Source organism: Mirounga angustirostris, unplaced genomic scaffold (assembly GCF_029215605.1).
Source record: "Mirounga angustirostris isolate CCGP_5_RB_7025 unplaced genomic scaffold, mMirAng1.0.hap1 SCAF_8, whole genome shotgun sequence".
NCBI lineage: Eukaryota > Metazoa > Chordata > Mammalia > Carnivora > Phocidae > Mirounga > Mirounga angustirostris.
Genome location: NW_026991716.1, coordinates 119,938,004 through 119,952,264, shown reverse-complemented (window position 1 = coordinate 119,952,264; position 14,261 = coordinate 119,938,004). Strand labels below are relative to the sequence as shown.

General features: G+C 40.6%; 1 protein-coding gene across 1 annotated transcript in view; it reads right to left on the bottom strand.

The window, feature by feature from the left end:
• Positions 1-14,261, bottom strand: part of ECT2L (epithelial cell transforming 2 like) — a 72,966-nt gene that overhangs the window by 23,047 nt on the left and 35,658 nt on the right. Inside the window, exons 9-12 of the mRNA XM_045865626.3 lie at positions 11,585-11,713; positions 6,656-6,748; positions 4,880-5,062; positions 3,241-3,344 (exon numbers count right to left, since the gene is read on the bottom strand). Of these exons, the coding sequence (XP_045721582.1) occupies positions 3,241-3,344; positions 4,880-5,062; positions 6,656-6,748; positions 11,585-11,713 (509 nt within the window). The remainder of the gene's footprint in view (positions 1-3,240; positions 3,345-4,879; positions 5,063-6,655; positions 6,749-11,584; positions 11,714-14,261) is intronic.

Below are 14,261 nucleotides of genomic sequence, written 5' to 3'. Positions count from 1 at the left end.
TCTCTCTGTGTGTATATATCTATATTACACATGTATATATGGATCCTAGTAGTGTATATATACATACACATATAAGTAGTATACTATACGATGTATATAGTATACTATATGCTATATAATATTATATAACAGTATAATTAATACAATATAGTATAGTATATGGTATGTATATAGTATACTATACATAGTATACCAGAACGAATAGGATACATATATATATATATAAATGATCCTATTCGTTCGGATTCTCTGGAGAACCCTGACTGGTGCATGGTCCGCGAGTTTCCTGAACTGAGGCATGAGGCAAGGGGCATGAGGCAAGCAGGGCTCTGTCTTAAAAAGGGCTTAGAAGTCCCTGGAAATGTGTTAGGACTCTTCTTGGAAAGGAAGCCCGTGCTTGGGAAAAATAAGTCACTTTGGCAGGGAGGCCGGTTAAAGCGGGGGTCCTTCTCTGGTAACGTCCGAGGGGTGGCCCCGCATACCTGCAGGCCTGTCATGCTGCTGGGCAAGTCTGCAGCTGCGGCAGAGGGGACCCTGCCACCAGCAGCCCTCCTTGTTCGCCCTCCCCTGCGCTGTGCTATCTTCTAAAGAAGTGTGATCAGAGGCTTCCAGAATATCAGGTTAATAGGGCAACAAATTATTTGTCTGCTTGATGGAACTCACAGGTCTCCTCCTACTAATAGTTTCCATGGCGGTGGGGGTGGCGTCCCCAAGCCTTTGATCATCCAAGAGGTGATTTTTCTATGAGCGTCCCCTGATTCGGAAATGACATTTGCACAGAAACCAGCTCTCTGAATGACAAGGCAATTTTCAGTGTTTCCCGAATCCCGATTATTTCACAGAACCAAGGATGGCTGGATTCTGAACATACTACTGGCACAATTATTCTTGTTCGCTTGGAGGACTGGTTTAAAACCCACTTTTCGTTTTCCTTTTATGAACTGGAATCTCAACTAAGAAAAGAAGAACACGGCCGTGTTTCCCCCCAAAAGTGTCATGGGCTGCACATGAAAACACTGTCTCTCTCGAGGGAGCCGGGGCTCCACCGAGGGAGCGGCACAGGGCGAGGGGCCGACTACCCCGCCCCCGCCCCGCCCCGAGTGGCACTACCCCAGTCGGCGAGGTGGCTTCTGCCCTCAGGTGGCTTGAAGGCCACTCTTGCCAGGAATCTACAAAGCACCCTTTTTTTATCATAGCCCATGGAAGAGAAGTTCTTAGGAGAGATGACAAGGTGAAGGCTTTCCAGGTAGGATGATCCTTCTTGTTTATGGATTTCTTAACCACAGGTGTCTAACCACACAGTGAATTAATGGCATAAAACTGCCCCTATCACTTTACCTGCGGAGGTAAACCGAGTGCGGCCTTTGGATCACGTTTTGTCAGAATAACGTTGTCTTCAAAATCCTTGCTCCCTTTACCACATTTCTTCAGCAGAAAATCTGACAAAAACTCCAGAGGTCTGTCCTAAAAAAAACCCACCCCCCCAAACCAAAAGACAAAAGAATTTCCAGTTAAAACATTCACCTGGAAAACAGGTCAATACAGGTGCAGCAGAAGAGAGAATATATTTTTAGTAGCGTTTTCTTCTTTCTACCTAATTAAAAGTCTAGAAAACTAAGTAAGTATTATTCAATTAAAGTCTGTAAACGGGACTTTGTAGTTAATCCCTGTTCTCTTATTGTCACAATCCAATTAGGATGCCAAGGTCTTGTGGGGAAGGTCTCAAGATCTTCAGAACCAAAGTGTCCCAAAGTTGCCCACGTCAGTCTCGAGGCCAGATGAGGAACGGGGACATGAGGGAGCCTGCTTTCTCTGGGGGGATAGAAGCATGGGAGAGGCCTTGCAGCAGGATGACTGCACAGAACAGCCTAGGACACCCCCACATTTGGTTCCCTCTCAGGCTAGAGGTTTGAGCACCAGCGAAATTACATCATACAAGATCATTTTAAAATAATTCGGTTGGGAGTAAGTACACTGAACCTACACCAAACACGTTTAGTAATTCTTTGGTCTTTCAGGAGACAGTGCAGGACCTTTCAAGACCTCGGGTCATCCCTGTGAACATCCCTGTTCATTTTACTCCCTGGGCTGACGATGGGTAGCTAGAACAGTGAGGAGCTGGGTCTTCAGAGAAGACAAATCATGGCCAACTGCAGCTTCTCAGACTCCGCCCTGTGCTCAGCTAACTCTGGAGATGCCTGCTGCTCACCCAGGCAGCCAACTTGAAACCAGAGCAGACCCCTGGTAGATAAAGGACATGTACAAAGATGATGTTAAATTCATCCACAAGGTAGAATCACTACAGTGGAAGAGAAGGATTGAGAATCTTTCCGTGGAGAACTAAAGACCTTATGTAGCATCAGGTATGTTACTATCATCCCTATTCCTATCCTGTTCTCCACTTCCCCGGAACAGAGCTGCAGAGTTCATGGTCCTAGAGCCTTGCCATACGGGGTCCCGTATACTGTCTCTCCTCACTATTTCCTGATGCGTCGACTGACTTTTCTGGGAGAGTAGCCAAGATTGGTTTCTGAAAAAAATGCTTCTACATGCTTCCCCCATGCCTGTCCCCAACTAACTTATTGATTTGCTTATTTGTGTTTTTTTGTGTTCTCTTTCCCTTCCTCTCTCAACTAGCCTTTTTTGCCCTTCATCATTTTCTGGTTTCATGCTTTCTTGGTTTTCCTATCATACTATTAATTGTTTAAACTGTTGAGTAATGTTTATGTGAAACATAAAGCCACTAATATGTTGTTTAAGGAAGTCACTTCTGACTGAAATTAATCACAAGACGGAAAACAGCGCACAATGTAAATACGTTTTAAATAACCTAGAAAATTTTCCCATTTGTCTATTTTTTAAAAAAGATTTTTTATATATATATACATATATATATATATTTATTTATTTATTTATTTATTTATTTGAGAGAGAGAGAGAGGGAGAAGCAGGCTCCCGGCTGCCCATGCGGGGCTCCATCCCAGGACCCTGGGATCATAACCTGAGCTGAAGGCAGATACTTAAGCGACTGAGCCGCCCAGGTGCCCTTATATTTGTCTATTTTGTGTACCTAATACATCTTGGGCCCAGAATCTCTCAGTGGCTGTTTTTACAACCTGATGTAATTCTCAGAGGAATTGTGTCTCCCAAGGGATAAACTGGTTAAAAAAAAAATCAGTGCAAACTAAAAACGTAAAGTGTTAGGTTTTTAAAGTTTGCTTTCTTCAAAGAAACACTCACAGAATTATCTTTTGTAAGTTCCATCAATCCATCTGCCAGAGCTTGTGCAATTTCTCGGTTATTCAGAATGCTAGCCATACTCGTGTGGTCAAAAGTAAGCTGCCCTGTAAGTACATAAGGCCATATGCCTTGTAATTAATTGATGTAAGAGATGTGAGCAAGAAGAAAACAACTCATTCCTCACAGTTGCTTTTTAGTGGATTAAAAAATGTGAAGCATAAAAATTAAAATTCTATTATGCCATGGGGATTATCCACCATGATAAAATATAAATTGAGCAAGCGTAACTAAATGTAAAGCATATTAAAAAGTACCCGCCCTGGTGAAGCTGATATTAAATAGAATCTATAAATTGGACAATAAGGAGAAAACAGGTGAAAATAAACCTTATAAGTTTAAATTTTAGATTCTCATTCCCACCAAAACTTCCTCCTCACACCCCTGTATTTTTGAGTTCAAGACTTAGTTTACAGCAAACAACATACAACCATAATTACAGACATCTTTTTATATTTTTAATATTTTGAACAATGTGCATTTATATGCAAATAATTTTATTCCATCTAACTTCTCATTTCTTACAAATATCATCAAAAATACTTCTTTCTTGAAAAAGCTAATTTTTCTACTTTTCTCTTTGGTCCTTAATATCTATGAAAAAAAACGAGAAATAATTTCTCCCTGTTTATAGCCTTATAACCTTTTTAAAATATTGGTTGAACATCTACTAAATGTGGTCAAGCAGATAGTACATAAAACCAAGAAGACAGCTCCCTGTTTTGGAGACATTTATGTAAAGTGATGTAGGACATACATTGACATAAAATATCTACATGCATACTTATGTGCTATTGCTCTTGTGTAGACAGTAATTGTCTGGGACCTTAATAAGAAGCAGGGTAGGGAGGGAAGAAGGAAGTAAGACATAACTAAATAATGACTTGATTGCGAGGGTATTTTAGTCAGATGGGAAGCGTTAGGGATAAATTGAATAGGTAGTTAAAGATGGGGGTGGTGGTCATTTACCCAGATGATAAATAAACAAAACAAACAAACAATTTCATTTTAAAGAATGGACTGATTTAGGGGAAGATCTGGTTGCCACAGAAAATGGCTTCCAAGACTCTATTGTGATAGATTAGTCATGAGTAGGGAGTGCAAATGGAATGATAAATTCAGTGATGTCCAAGAGGCTCAGCAGAGGTCTGCAGAGCCCACCACCAAATTGAATATTTTATCTAGAAAATACATAGAACACAATCGTAGAACAACTTAAGTAATGGGTGTTATGTCTAAGAGGAGCTTAACTTTTAGACCAAATTGTGGTGGGAAGAAGGGCAGAGCCCTCTGGCTTAGCAAACACTCAGTGAGTTTTGTCTAGGTAAACCACTGACGGGCATAGGATTAGTAAAACACTACTATTTAAAAGGAATAGCTTCAGCATTTTGAAGATGAATATATTTTTTGTCAGTGGATAGTCCTTACATTTGAAAGGAGATATGGAAAACAAAGGAAAGAAAGTTTTACTGAACAGGTATAGAAGCCCGCTTTTGCTTGAGCCGTTCCTGACCTTGTATTCACCCTAGATAGGGAAGGACCTTCATAATGAACCTACAACAGAAGCATCAAGAGTTCTTACCTATTATCCTGGCACTGATGTTCTTTTGCAACTCCTTGAAGAGAGGACTTAACTGTTTCCTTACTGATTTCAAGGTGTCTTCCAGACAATCCGTGAAACTGGACCACATCTGCAGCTTTGACTCACTGAAGTAGATGGAACAGGGAGCCCTTTCCCACGGTCTTCCCAGCCAATCACTAAGAACTGACATGATTTTCTCCTTTTATTATTGTGGACTGGAGCTCAGATGAAGAATTCTTATTTATGGTACAACAAAAACTTAGCTGTATTTACAGCAGACTTATTCTCCTTTCTCATTAGAAGACTAAGAGAAACACCCATTAGCTGCTTTCAAAGGTAAAATTAGAAGCTTAAGGACACAATGAATAATTTCAAATGCCTATCTCTTCTTTGACAGATAAGGTTGACATGTTACATTTGAAATCAAAATTAAATAGCTGCTGGATTTGTATATCAGGAAGCAGAGTAGGCAAGAATGTGCTGCTTTTTCTTTACATCCTAAAATGAACATACAAGAAAACCCCACTCTGCCTGGTCTCCCCACCATGTCATCCAAAGTCATCTTGGGCTAGCCAACCCTGTGGCTTCCTTACATCACGTCAAGCTGCTCTCTCTCTCTAAATATCTCTACATGACTGTAGGGGTGCTTAAGGATGTTCTCTCCTTGAAAGTCAATTACTGAATGATGCTGGGGCATGTTAAATCTGATTTTCTGTCCTCAATGGATAGATAGCCTTATTTGATTCCCCTCCCCTCATTTTTATTGATAAACATGTGCAACTCTTTATAACATGCTTTTCTAGAAGAAAACTAAGAAGAAGAGAGGGAAAAGGAAGATGAACAGAAGGAAGAGGAGACACAGGAGGAGAAAAGGAAGAAGAGCCGCCCCATAAAGAACAGTGTTTGCACCCTGCTCCCTGCTGCAAGGCTGCCATCCTATCTGCACAAAGCCCAGTGTGCTTTCTATCACTTGGTAATGTAGCTATAGAACTTAAATTAACAAGTGACTTCTGCTACAAAAATCTAGCAGGTCAACGTGCTTTTTTGTAGATACATGGAGTCTTTTCCCTTACAGGTTTCCAATCATGCCAGTTCTCCGCAGGCTTGAAAGTCCCTTGGCATTTGGGATTAGAGACGTCATGTTTTATATGGTTTCTACATGGCCCCAAACCCCGTGTAATAGGAGGCCAGGGAGTTTTAAAGGGGAAAATGGTTCTTGTTACTTTAGCAGAGCACTGTGGTACTCTTGTTGGTCAGCCAGTGTTACATTTGCATTTAATATCTGCAGCTTCAGTATCTAAATGAAACTTTCCTTTCAGGTGTATATTTTATCTTTGTTTTTCCTCTCAGATAATGCAGTTGAATTGGAACCTGAGCAATCCCCTTCACCATCTCTTTATAGCTGCAATTCTTATTTCCAAAGGAACCCATATTGATTCTGTCTCACTAAGAAGAATTATTCTTGGTACTTGTTATTTCTCTAGATCAGCAACTATACATCTTTAACTATTAAAAATGATGTTTTCAACAGAGTTTGTGTACATGATGGTTTGAAGCAAATATTTGTAATAAATAATCCCTTTCTAAGCACTTGAAAGGGCACTGGACCATGGAAAATGACATAGTTTGGGTAGTGACAGCATTCCTTTCGAGAGGGAATGGAAGACAGTCATCGACATGGGCCAGAACCAGTATTATTAGCTGGGCTTTGCCTTTTGGTGACCCCGGAGTTGAGGATGTTCCTGGGCACTGTGGTCAGCCCCCATATACACTTACTGTGTTGGTAAGAGCCAGTTGCAATTCCAGTGGGGGCAGTAAAGAACGTGCCAGTTAGTTGAGACAACTGGGAAAGAACTTCCATTCCTGCCTCTGCAGAGTCAAAAATACTTTCATTAGTTTACTCACAGGTTTTGCCTTGGAACAGTTAAGTACCGCTTAGGAGCGCTAAGCTGGCCAAGAAAGGTCCCTAGCATTTCTCATCTTCGATTCAAATCCCTCATGGAACAGTCCGTAAGCACTTTCTAGCTCACCTCTAAGTGCTGAAGTCCAAACATTTAGTTAATGAGGACTAAACAACAGGGTGGAGAGACAGGGCAGGAAGGTTGACCTGGTGTTTATTTTCAAAGTTGGAATACTCAGGCCAAAGACAGAGAAAAATCTAATATATTTTCTAAACTAGTCTGACTCAAAGGAGAAGTCTCATTGTAAAAGGACAGATGTAGAACTGTTGAAACTGTTAAATACGATGGTCAAAATTTAGTGTGGTATTAATTTCACCCCTTCTTCAGTGACACAGCATAAAGATTGGATTCAGCATATAGAAGGAATTAGTGTGAATGAAACTAATATATTGGATTATGTATTTTAATTCTTTGTGGTCTAAGAATAAACAATTACTCCAAATTGGTTGGAACAAGATGGCGGTGGTTGAAAGGTTGGGATGTCTCTCATTTACTGGGGGTCTAATCTTTTAATTGGAATGGATCAATGAAATCAAATAGAGTCCACAGATATACCTACATATATGTAGTCAATTGATTTCAACAAAGATGCAAATGGAACACACTGTGAAAAGATAATCTTTACAAGGAATGGTGCTGGAAAAATTAGATATCCATACCTTAAAAAAACATGAAACTTCAACCCATACTTTTAAAACTATATAAAACAAACAAATAAATCAATGGATCAGAAATCTAAAAGTCAAAACTGTAAATAATTTAGAAGAAATTCTTTATTTCTAAAATAAAGAAAATCTTGTGAACTTTAGTCAGATAGTGTTCAGATATGACACTGAAGGTATAACCTATAAAAGAAAAAAAATAGATAAATTTGACTTCACAAAAATTAAGAACTTCATCTCAAAAGGGACTGTTCAGGGAAGGAAAAGATAAGTCACAGACTGGGAGAAAATATTTGTAAATCACTTTTCTAGAATACATAAAGAGTTCTCAATAAGAAAAGAAACAACCTAATTTTAAACGTGAGCAAAAGATTCAAACAGACACTGCACCAAGGAAGACCAATGAATGGCAAGTAAGTGCATGAAAAGATGTTCAGCATCATCAGTCATGAGGAAAATGCAAATTAAAACCACAATGAGATACTAATGCACACCCACTCGCACGGCTAACATTAAGAAGACCACGTACCCAATATGGGGGTACTGCGCAACTAGAGTTCTCATACATTGCTAGTGGAAATGTAAAATTGTACAACCACTCCGGAAAACAGTTTCGCCAGTGTTTAAAAAGTTAACACCTATCATATGACCCAGGCATTCCACTCCTAGGTATTTATCCAAGAGAAATAAAAGCATATGTTCACACATAGGTTCATAGCAGCTTTCTAGGTTAAGACCCGGGAACTGGAAAGAACTCCAATATCTATCAACAAGTGACTGAATAAACAAACTGTGGTATATACATACAGTGCAATAATTCCCAGCAATAAAAAAACAATGAGCCATTGATACAAGCATCAAACGGGTGGATCTAAAGTAATTCTTCTGAGTGAAAGAAGCCTGACAAAAAAGAATGCAAGCCGTGTATGATTCCATTTATAGAAAATTCTATAAAATACTAACTAATGCATTGTGAAAGAAAGGAGATCAGCAGTTAATTCAGGATGGGGATGGGGAGAAGCAGGAGGAAAAAATTGCAGAGTGGCATGAGGAACATTTTGGGGGTGGTGAATATGTTCATTATCTTGATTATTTTATGGTTTCACAGGGTATGTATACCTATGTCAAAATTTATCCAGGTGCACGCTTTAAATATGTACAGTTTATTTTACGTCATTTACACCTTGATAAAGCTGCTTCAGAAATTTTTAAATTTTATTTATTTTATTATTTAGAAAGAGAATGTGAGTGAGCAGGGGGAGGGGCTGAGGGGGGGAGAGAGAGAGAATCTGGAGCGGACCCCTGCTGAGCAGCAGCGGTAACACCTGGGAACTTGTTAGAAATGAAAATTCTCAGCCCACACGCCAGACCTAGTGAGTAAGAAATGCTAGGACGAGACCCCGCAGTGAGTACTTTAATATGCCTTCTAGGTGACTCAGATACATACTAACATTTGAGAACCACGGTATAGTCAGTACATAGGTGTATCTAGGTTGAGTGTCTACAGGTGAGGGCAACTTATGGTCTCTTTTTTAGCACAGGAGCTGGTACTACATGTGTTCCTGATTTGATAGGAATGACCCAATAAAGAGGGAGGGGTGAGGCTGTCGGAGAGAACTGAGCGTGGGAATGTGGTCGTGAGGAGGTGAAAGGCGGTGGGATGCTTGATCTCTGATTTGAGCAGAGCTGCTTCTTCCACCGTGACAGAAGGGAAGACAGAGAATAAAGGTACGAGGTGGGGTAGGTGGTGGATTTGGTGGTGGGAGGGAAGTTTGGGGAGTAAAAGGTGAGGTCAACAGCTGAGAGAGAGGTTCTTGAAAGATGGAGGAAGGAAGAGAAGGGATGATAGAGTCATCTCAGGGAGTGGGAAAGGAATTTTCCAAGGGAAGGTGGTAGGATTGCTTGTCAGTGCCACAGCCCCATTTGATACTTAGGGCAGCAAAGTCAGGTTAGATGAATAAGAAAAGCCATAGTACTGTTTTCAACACAGCTGCTTCAGTGCAGACAGGCATAGAGAATGCAGGTGATGGTGTTTACGGAGTGCTGACATTTAGCCCGAGAATTCAGATTCTTTGCAAGAGAGTAATGATAATAACGAACCATTAAATCCAAGTTTAACAAAGAAGGAACCGAGGATGAAGGCAGGGTGACAGAGAGTGGAAAAGTGGGAGTGTCTTGAGGCAAAGAGCTGATAGAATAGGAGTATTTGGAGCATGGTGTTTGGAATATTAGGTGCATGTTTTGGAAGTGGTACTCAGAAAAATGCTGGAGATCAAGCTCAGAGACCATACAGCTACTGGGGATGACAAGCTCCCGAGTGAGGCCTGAGGTGGCAGAAAAGAGATTTTTGGACTGAGAAGCTGGGGCCTTTCGTCTGAATCAGGGTCTTGACGGCTTCTCCAGGTGGAAATTGCATTTGATGAGGAGTTTGGGGATGATTTGGGGGCCAAAATGGTGGTGAGAAACCTACTGTTGAGTGCCATCAAGTTTCACTTGAGACAGTTTTTATGTCACCAAATCTATTGTTTTTTTCCCCTTATTCTAGATCCCTTTCAACGCCTTACTTTCCCAAATCCTTTCTTTTTCTTCTACTCCAGTTAAAAAATTTGCTTTGTGGGGCGCCTGGCTGGCTCAGTTGGTGGAGCATTTGACTCTTGATCTCAGGGTTGTAAGTTTGAGCCCCTCGTTGGGTGTAGAGATTACTTAAAAAAATGAAATCTTAAAAAAAAAATTGCTTTGCTCTCATTATAAAAGTAATACTAGTTCATTACAGAAAATAGGGACATATAAGAGATAAAAGGAAAAAAGATAAAAGGAAAGAAAAGTCACTTATCCAACTGTTGTTTACACCTTGGTATACATCCTTCCAAACTCTTTTCTATACACTGCCACCCTCCCCCATACACACACAGGATTTAAACGAAGGAATCACACCATCCATATTCTAATTTCAAAAGTAGGAAATCTGAAAAACACATCTGGAGATAGATGCTGTTAATTGTGTTATATTTCTTCTTAGATTTTTCTATGCATATTTTCTATAGTTAAGATTACATAATTGTCATAACTGTAAAAAAAAATTTTTTTTACGATATTCTGTAATTTGTTTTCTTTTAAACCACTTCCCATACTTCTGTTTTTCCCTTTCCCCTGGTTGAAGCCTGCCAGAGGCATACTTGGCCTGTGTGCATAGCTCAGTGAAATCCGAGGATTAGAACGAACTTTAAAACTCACAGTTCCCTAAGGGATGGGAAAAAGAAACTGAGAAAATTTAATTTTATACTCCCTCTGCCTTCCTCTGCTTGGCATTAAAAAAAAAAAAAAAAACCATGAATGCAGAGCTTTTAACAGATGTCTAAAAAGTGAATTTGTCTTAATGTTTCTAGAGTTTCTCTTCAAGTACTGAAATCAACTTTGAATTATAGTGACTGATACTAGACAGATGGGCACTTAAAATTGTATCAGTAACCTCCGGGATCAGCAACCAGTCTCCTCTTTACCAAGCACTTTGTCTGTTTTTAATATTCAAATATTATTTAAGTATTTATATCATTTATTTTTATCATGAGTATTTTTATAAGTGTATTTATTATAAGTATTTACATTACTTTGATACAAGTCCTGTAAGGTAAGGTACTATCATCCTAACTTTCATATGCGGAAACAGAGGTCCACAAACTTGCCTAAAGCCACACAGCTCAAGTGGCATGAGTGGGATTCAAGCCCAAGGTCCCTGGTCACCAAGTTCATGCTCATTCCTTCCAGGTTCAGAACACAGCAGGGAGGCTTTTCTCAGACCAACTGATGATGGTTTCAGGCATTTTCCCCTGTATTGCGGTGGCTGGTTTTACTGTGTTTTCCAGAAGAGCTACAAATAATATCCGTGGCTGGCTCATGTCACTAGTGACCTTATTCTGCAGGGACAGGTTACACGGACCACTAACGCCAGCTCTTTTCCCCCTAAATACATGAGTATGTGAGGTGTTAGGGAAAAGGGAGAAAGAGTAAAGTGTGACTGAATCATTTCAAATATTCACAAAATATCACTGAGGTAGGCATGACCACTGCCTTTCCAAACTGACCTGATGCTCCAAGGGGTACAAAGAGGTCCACGTGACCCCCTTCTTCTTCAGGGGCCACAAAGCTTCCTAGTTTCTCCCAGAAGTCTCTCACTTCAGGCCTCAATAAATTTTTAGTACCAATTTTGTAACCTGAGGAAGAACTCAAAATGTCATATTAGCTTGTAACATTATCATGAACAGAAACTCGAAGCACTCTGTGAAAATGTAACCATATTTCAAAAAGCCAGTGTCTGCTCGTAAGACTCCCGATCTGGAGGACGCCCCTGCTCCAGCACTGGGCCATATCAAGGCCACAAAAGGACGTCAACATGGCCACACTCTCCTTCACGTTCTGGATTTATTGGACACTGCGCACCTAGATTTAGGACCTTGTCTCTCTGCCTCCACTGTGCAGCCGTGTGCATTACCAGGCTCACAGCAGGGCTCGGGGTAGATGGCCGGCCAAGTCCTGGGATTTTTGCCACCAAGTTGCACAGTAATAATTCAGTCTTCTGTTCTGAATGACTCCAGAAGATGGTAACCATCACTGAAACTCTCACTTCCTGGGAATTCTGTATGATGGACACGTGAATCTGGCATGTGTCCAGACCCATTTCCAAAGGAGTCCTGGAGACTCTGAATTCTTAACTCCCAGTAAGGAAGTGAAAACAAAGTCAGGCAAGCATCCCAACATTTCACTTCTTTCCATCGAGAAGTCTAGATTCAGAATGGAAGGACCTCTTCAGATGACTGGAGGAAGAGATTTCATTTTGTTGTTGGTTTTAAGGCAAAAGCTCTTGGTGAAACACCAAAATTACATAGAGGGAAAATTTAGTTGTCAGGTACTTTGTTATGTTACTACTGATTTTAAAAAGAATATGACATGGGGCACCTGGGTGGCTCAGTCAGTTAAGCATTCAACTCTTGATTTCCGTTCAGGTCTTGATCTCAGGGTCATGAGATCCAGCCCTGCATCTGGCTCTGTGATGGGCATGAGCCTGCTTAAGATTCTCTCTCTCTCTCTCCCCCCCTCTTAAATAAATAAATAAATAAGAAAACAAGGAAAAAGGCAGAGTTTGGAAATCTTTCTCATCTGCAGAACAAAAAGTCTGAGATGTTAGAAAACCCTAACAGGTACTTCTACTCTATAGGGGGTAAACCTACTACACTACAGTATAAATTTGTAATTGATACCTCTCCATCATTTAGAGGAAAGCTACCATGTAATTAATCATAAATGTAAAAATGTAAACCCCAACGAGTAGCTATGCTTTACTTTTGGGGGATATATAAAATTAGATGTGGAACACAACTTGTTCCAGGCATAGGCAAACTCAATAAGAAAAGACAAAAAAAAAAAAAAAAAGGCAAAGATAAATCAAAAGTAGTTTATTTTAGTTGATAAAATTTACCAAAACTATTCCAAGCATGCTGAGTTCTAGCTGTTAACACGCCTTCTTGCTCAACTAGAGACCCCAACAGTTAAAACCAGAAATAGACAAGACTGCTTAACTCATGCTTCAACTAAAACACATTATGTGTATTTCTTATTGTACTTTCTTGAGACATTGATGAGATGTTTTGCAATGACTGGAACATTCCAATCAGGCCAGAAAAGCCCTGATAATAATGGAATGCCTAGAAGACCACACCCCACACCCACATGTCCGCTTCCCTGTCTGTGATCCTGGGCTGAACACATACTGACCCCCCACTCATGATCACGTGCTCCCTGCCTGCTCCCTGGCACATTCCCCCTGAACTTGTCTCTATAAAACCCCAGTGTCCATCTTGCAGGTGGAGAGGCCAGTTGGGAAGGCTTGAGCCTGCTAGCTCCCCTGGCTACTGGCACCCAAAATACATTTTTTCCTTTCTTTTTTCCAAACCCTTGTCTCATGAGTGATTGGCTTCTCTTGCCATGAGTTTATCTGAGTTTGTTGGGCAATAGTGACAAACCCAGCCAGGAGCTAAGCTTTCCATTTGTACAGCCCTTTTGGGATTCCCCTAGATGGAGCAGTTGGCCCCGGCAGAGCATCAGGCTCCCTGCTCATTTCCTGAGTTAGCAGCTGGGACAGGTCCCCGGGTAACATGGCCACAGAGGTAGTAGTTTGATGGGGGATTCAGGTACCCACTGTGCCATTTAAGGGTTCCCTGCCAGATGGATCCTTGACCATCTTATTCCCTTTCTTCCCTCATCTCACAGAGATGGAAGATTTCATGCTAGTAAATCTTAAAACCGTTCTATTTTAGGTATAACAAGGAAAGATGTAAGTTATAGTATAAAGAAGAATAGAACTGAAACTTTTTTTTTTTAGATTTTATTTATTTGCGAGACAGAGAATGAGAGACAGAGAGCATGAGAGGGAGGAGGGGTCAGAGGGAGAAGCAGACTCCCTGCTGAGCAGGGAGCCCGATGTGGGACTCGATCCCAGGACTCCAGGATCATGACCTGAGCCGAAGGCAGTCACTTAACCAACTGAGCCACCCAGGCGCCCTGAAACTTTAATTCTAAAACGTTCATCATCTCCTTCCCTCTGAGAAGGATAACCATTGACATTTTTAAAAGATGACCCATAATAAGTTAATGATATCAGCCCATCCTTTTCTTTGCGGTATAAGCCATTTGGAAGTATGAAAAAATGCTGTTCGTGCACACCAATTTATAGATCTTGGGTTTTGCTATTACAATTGCTACACT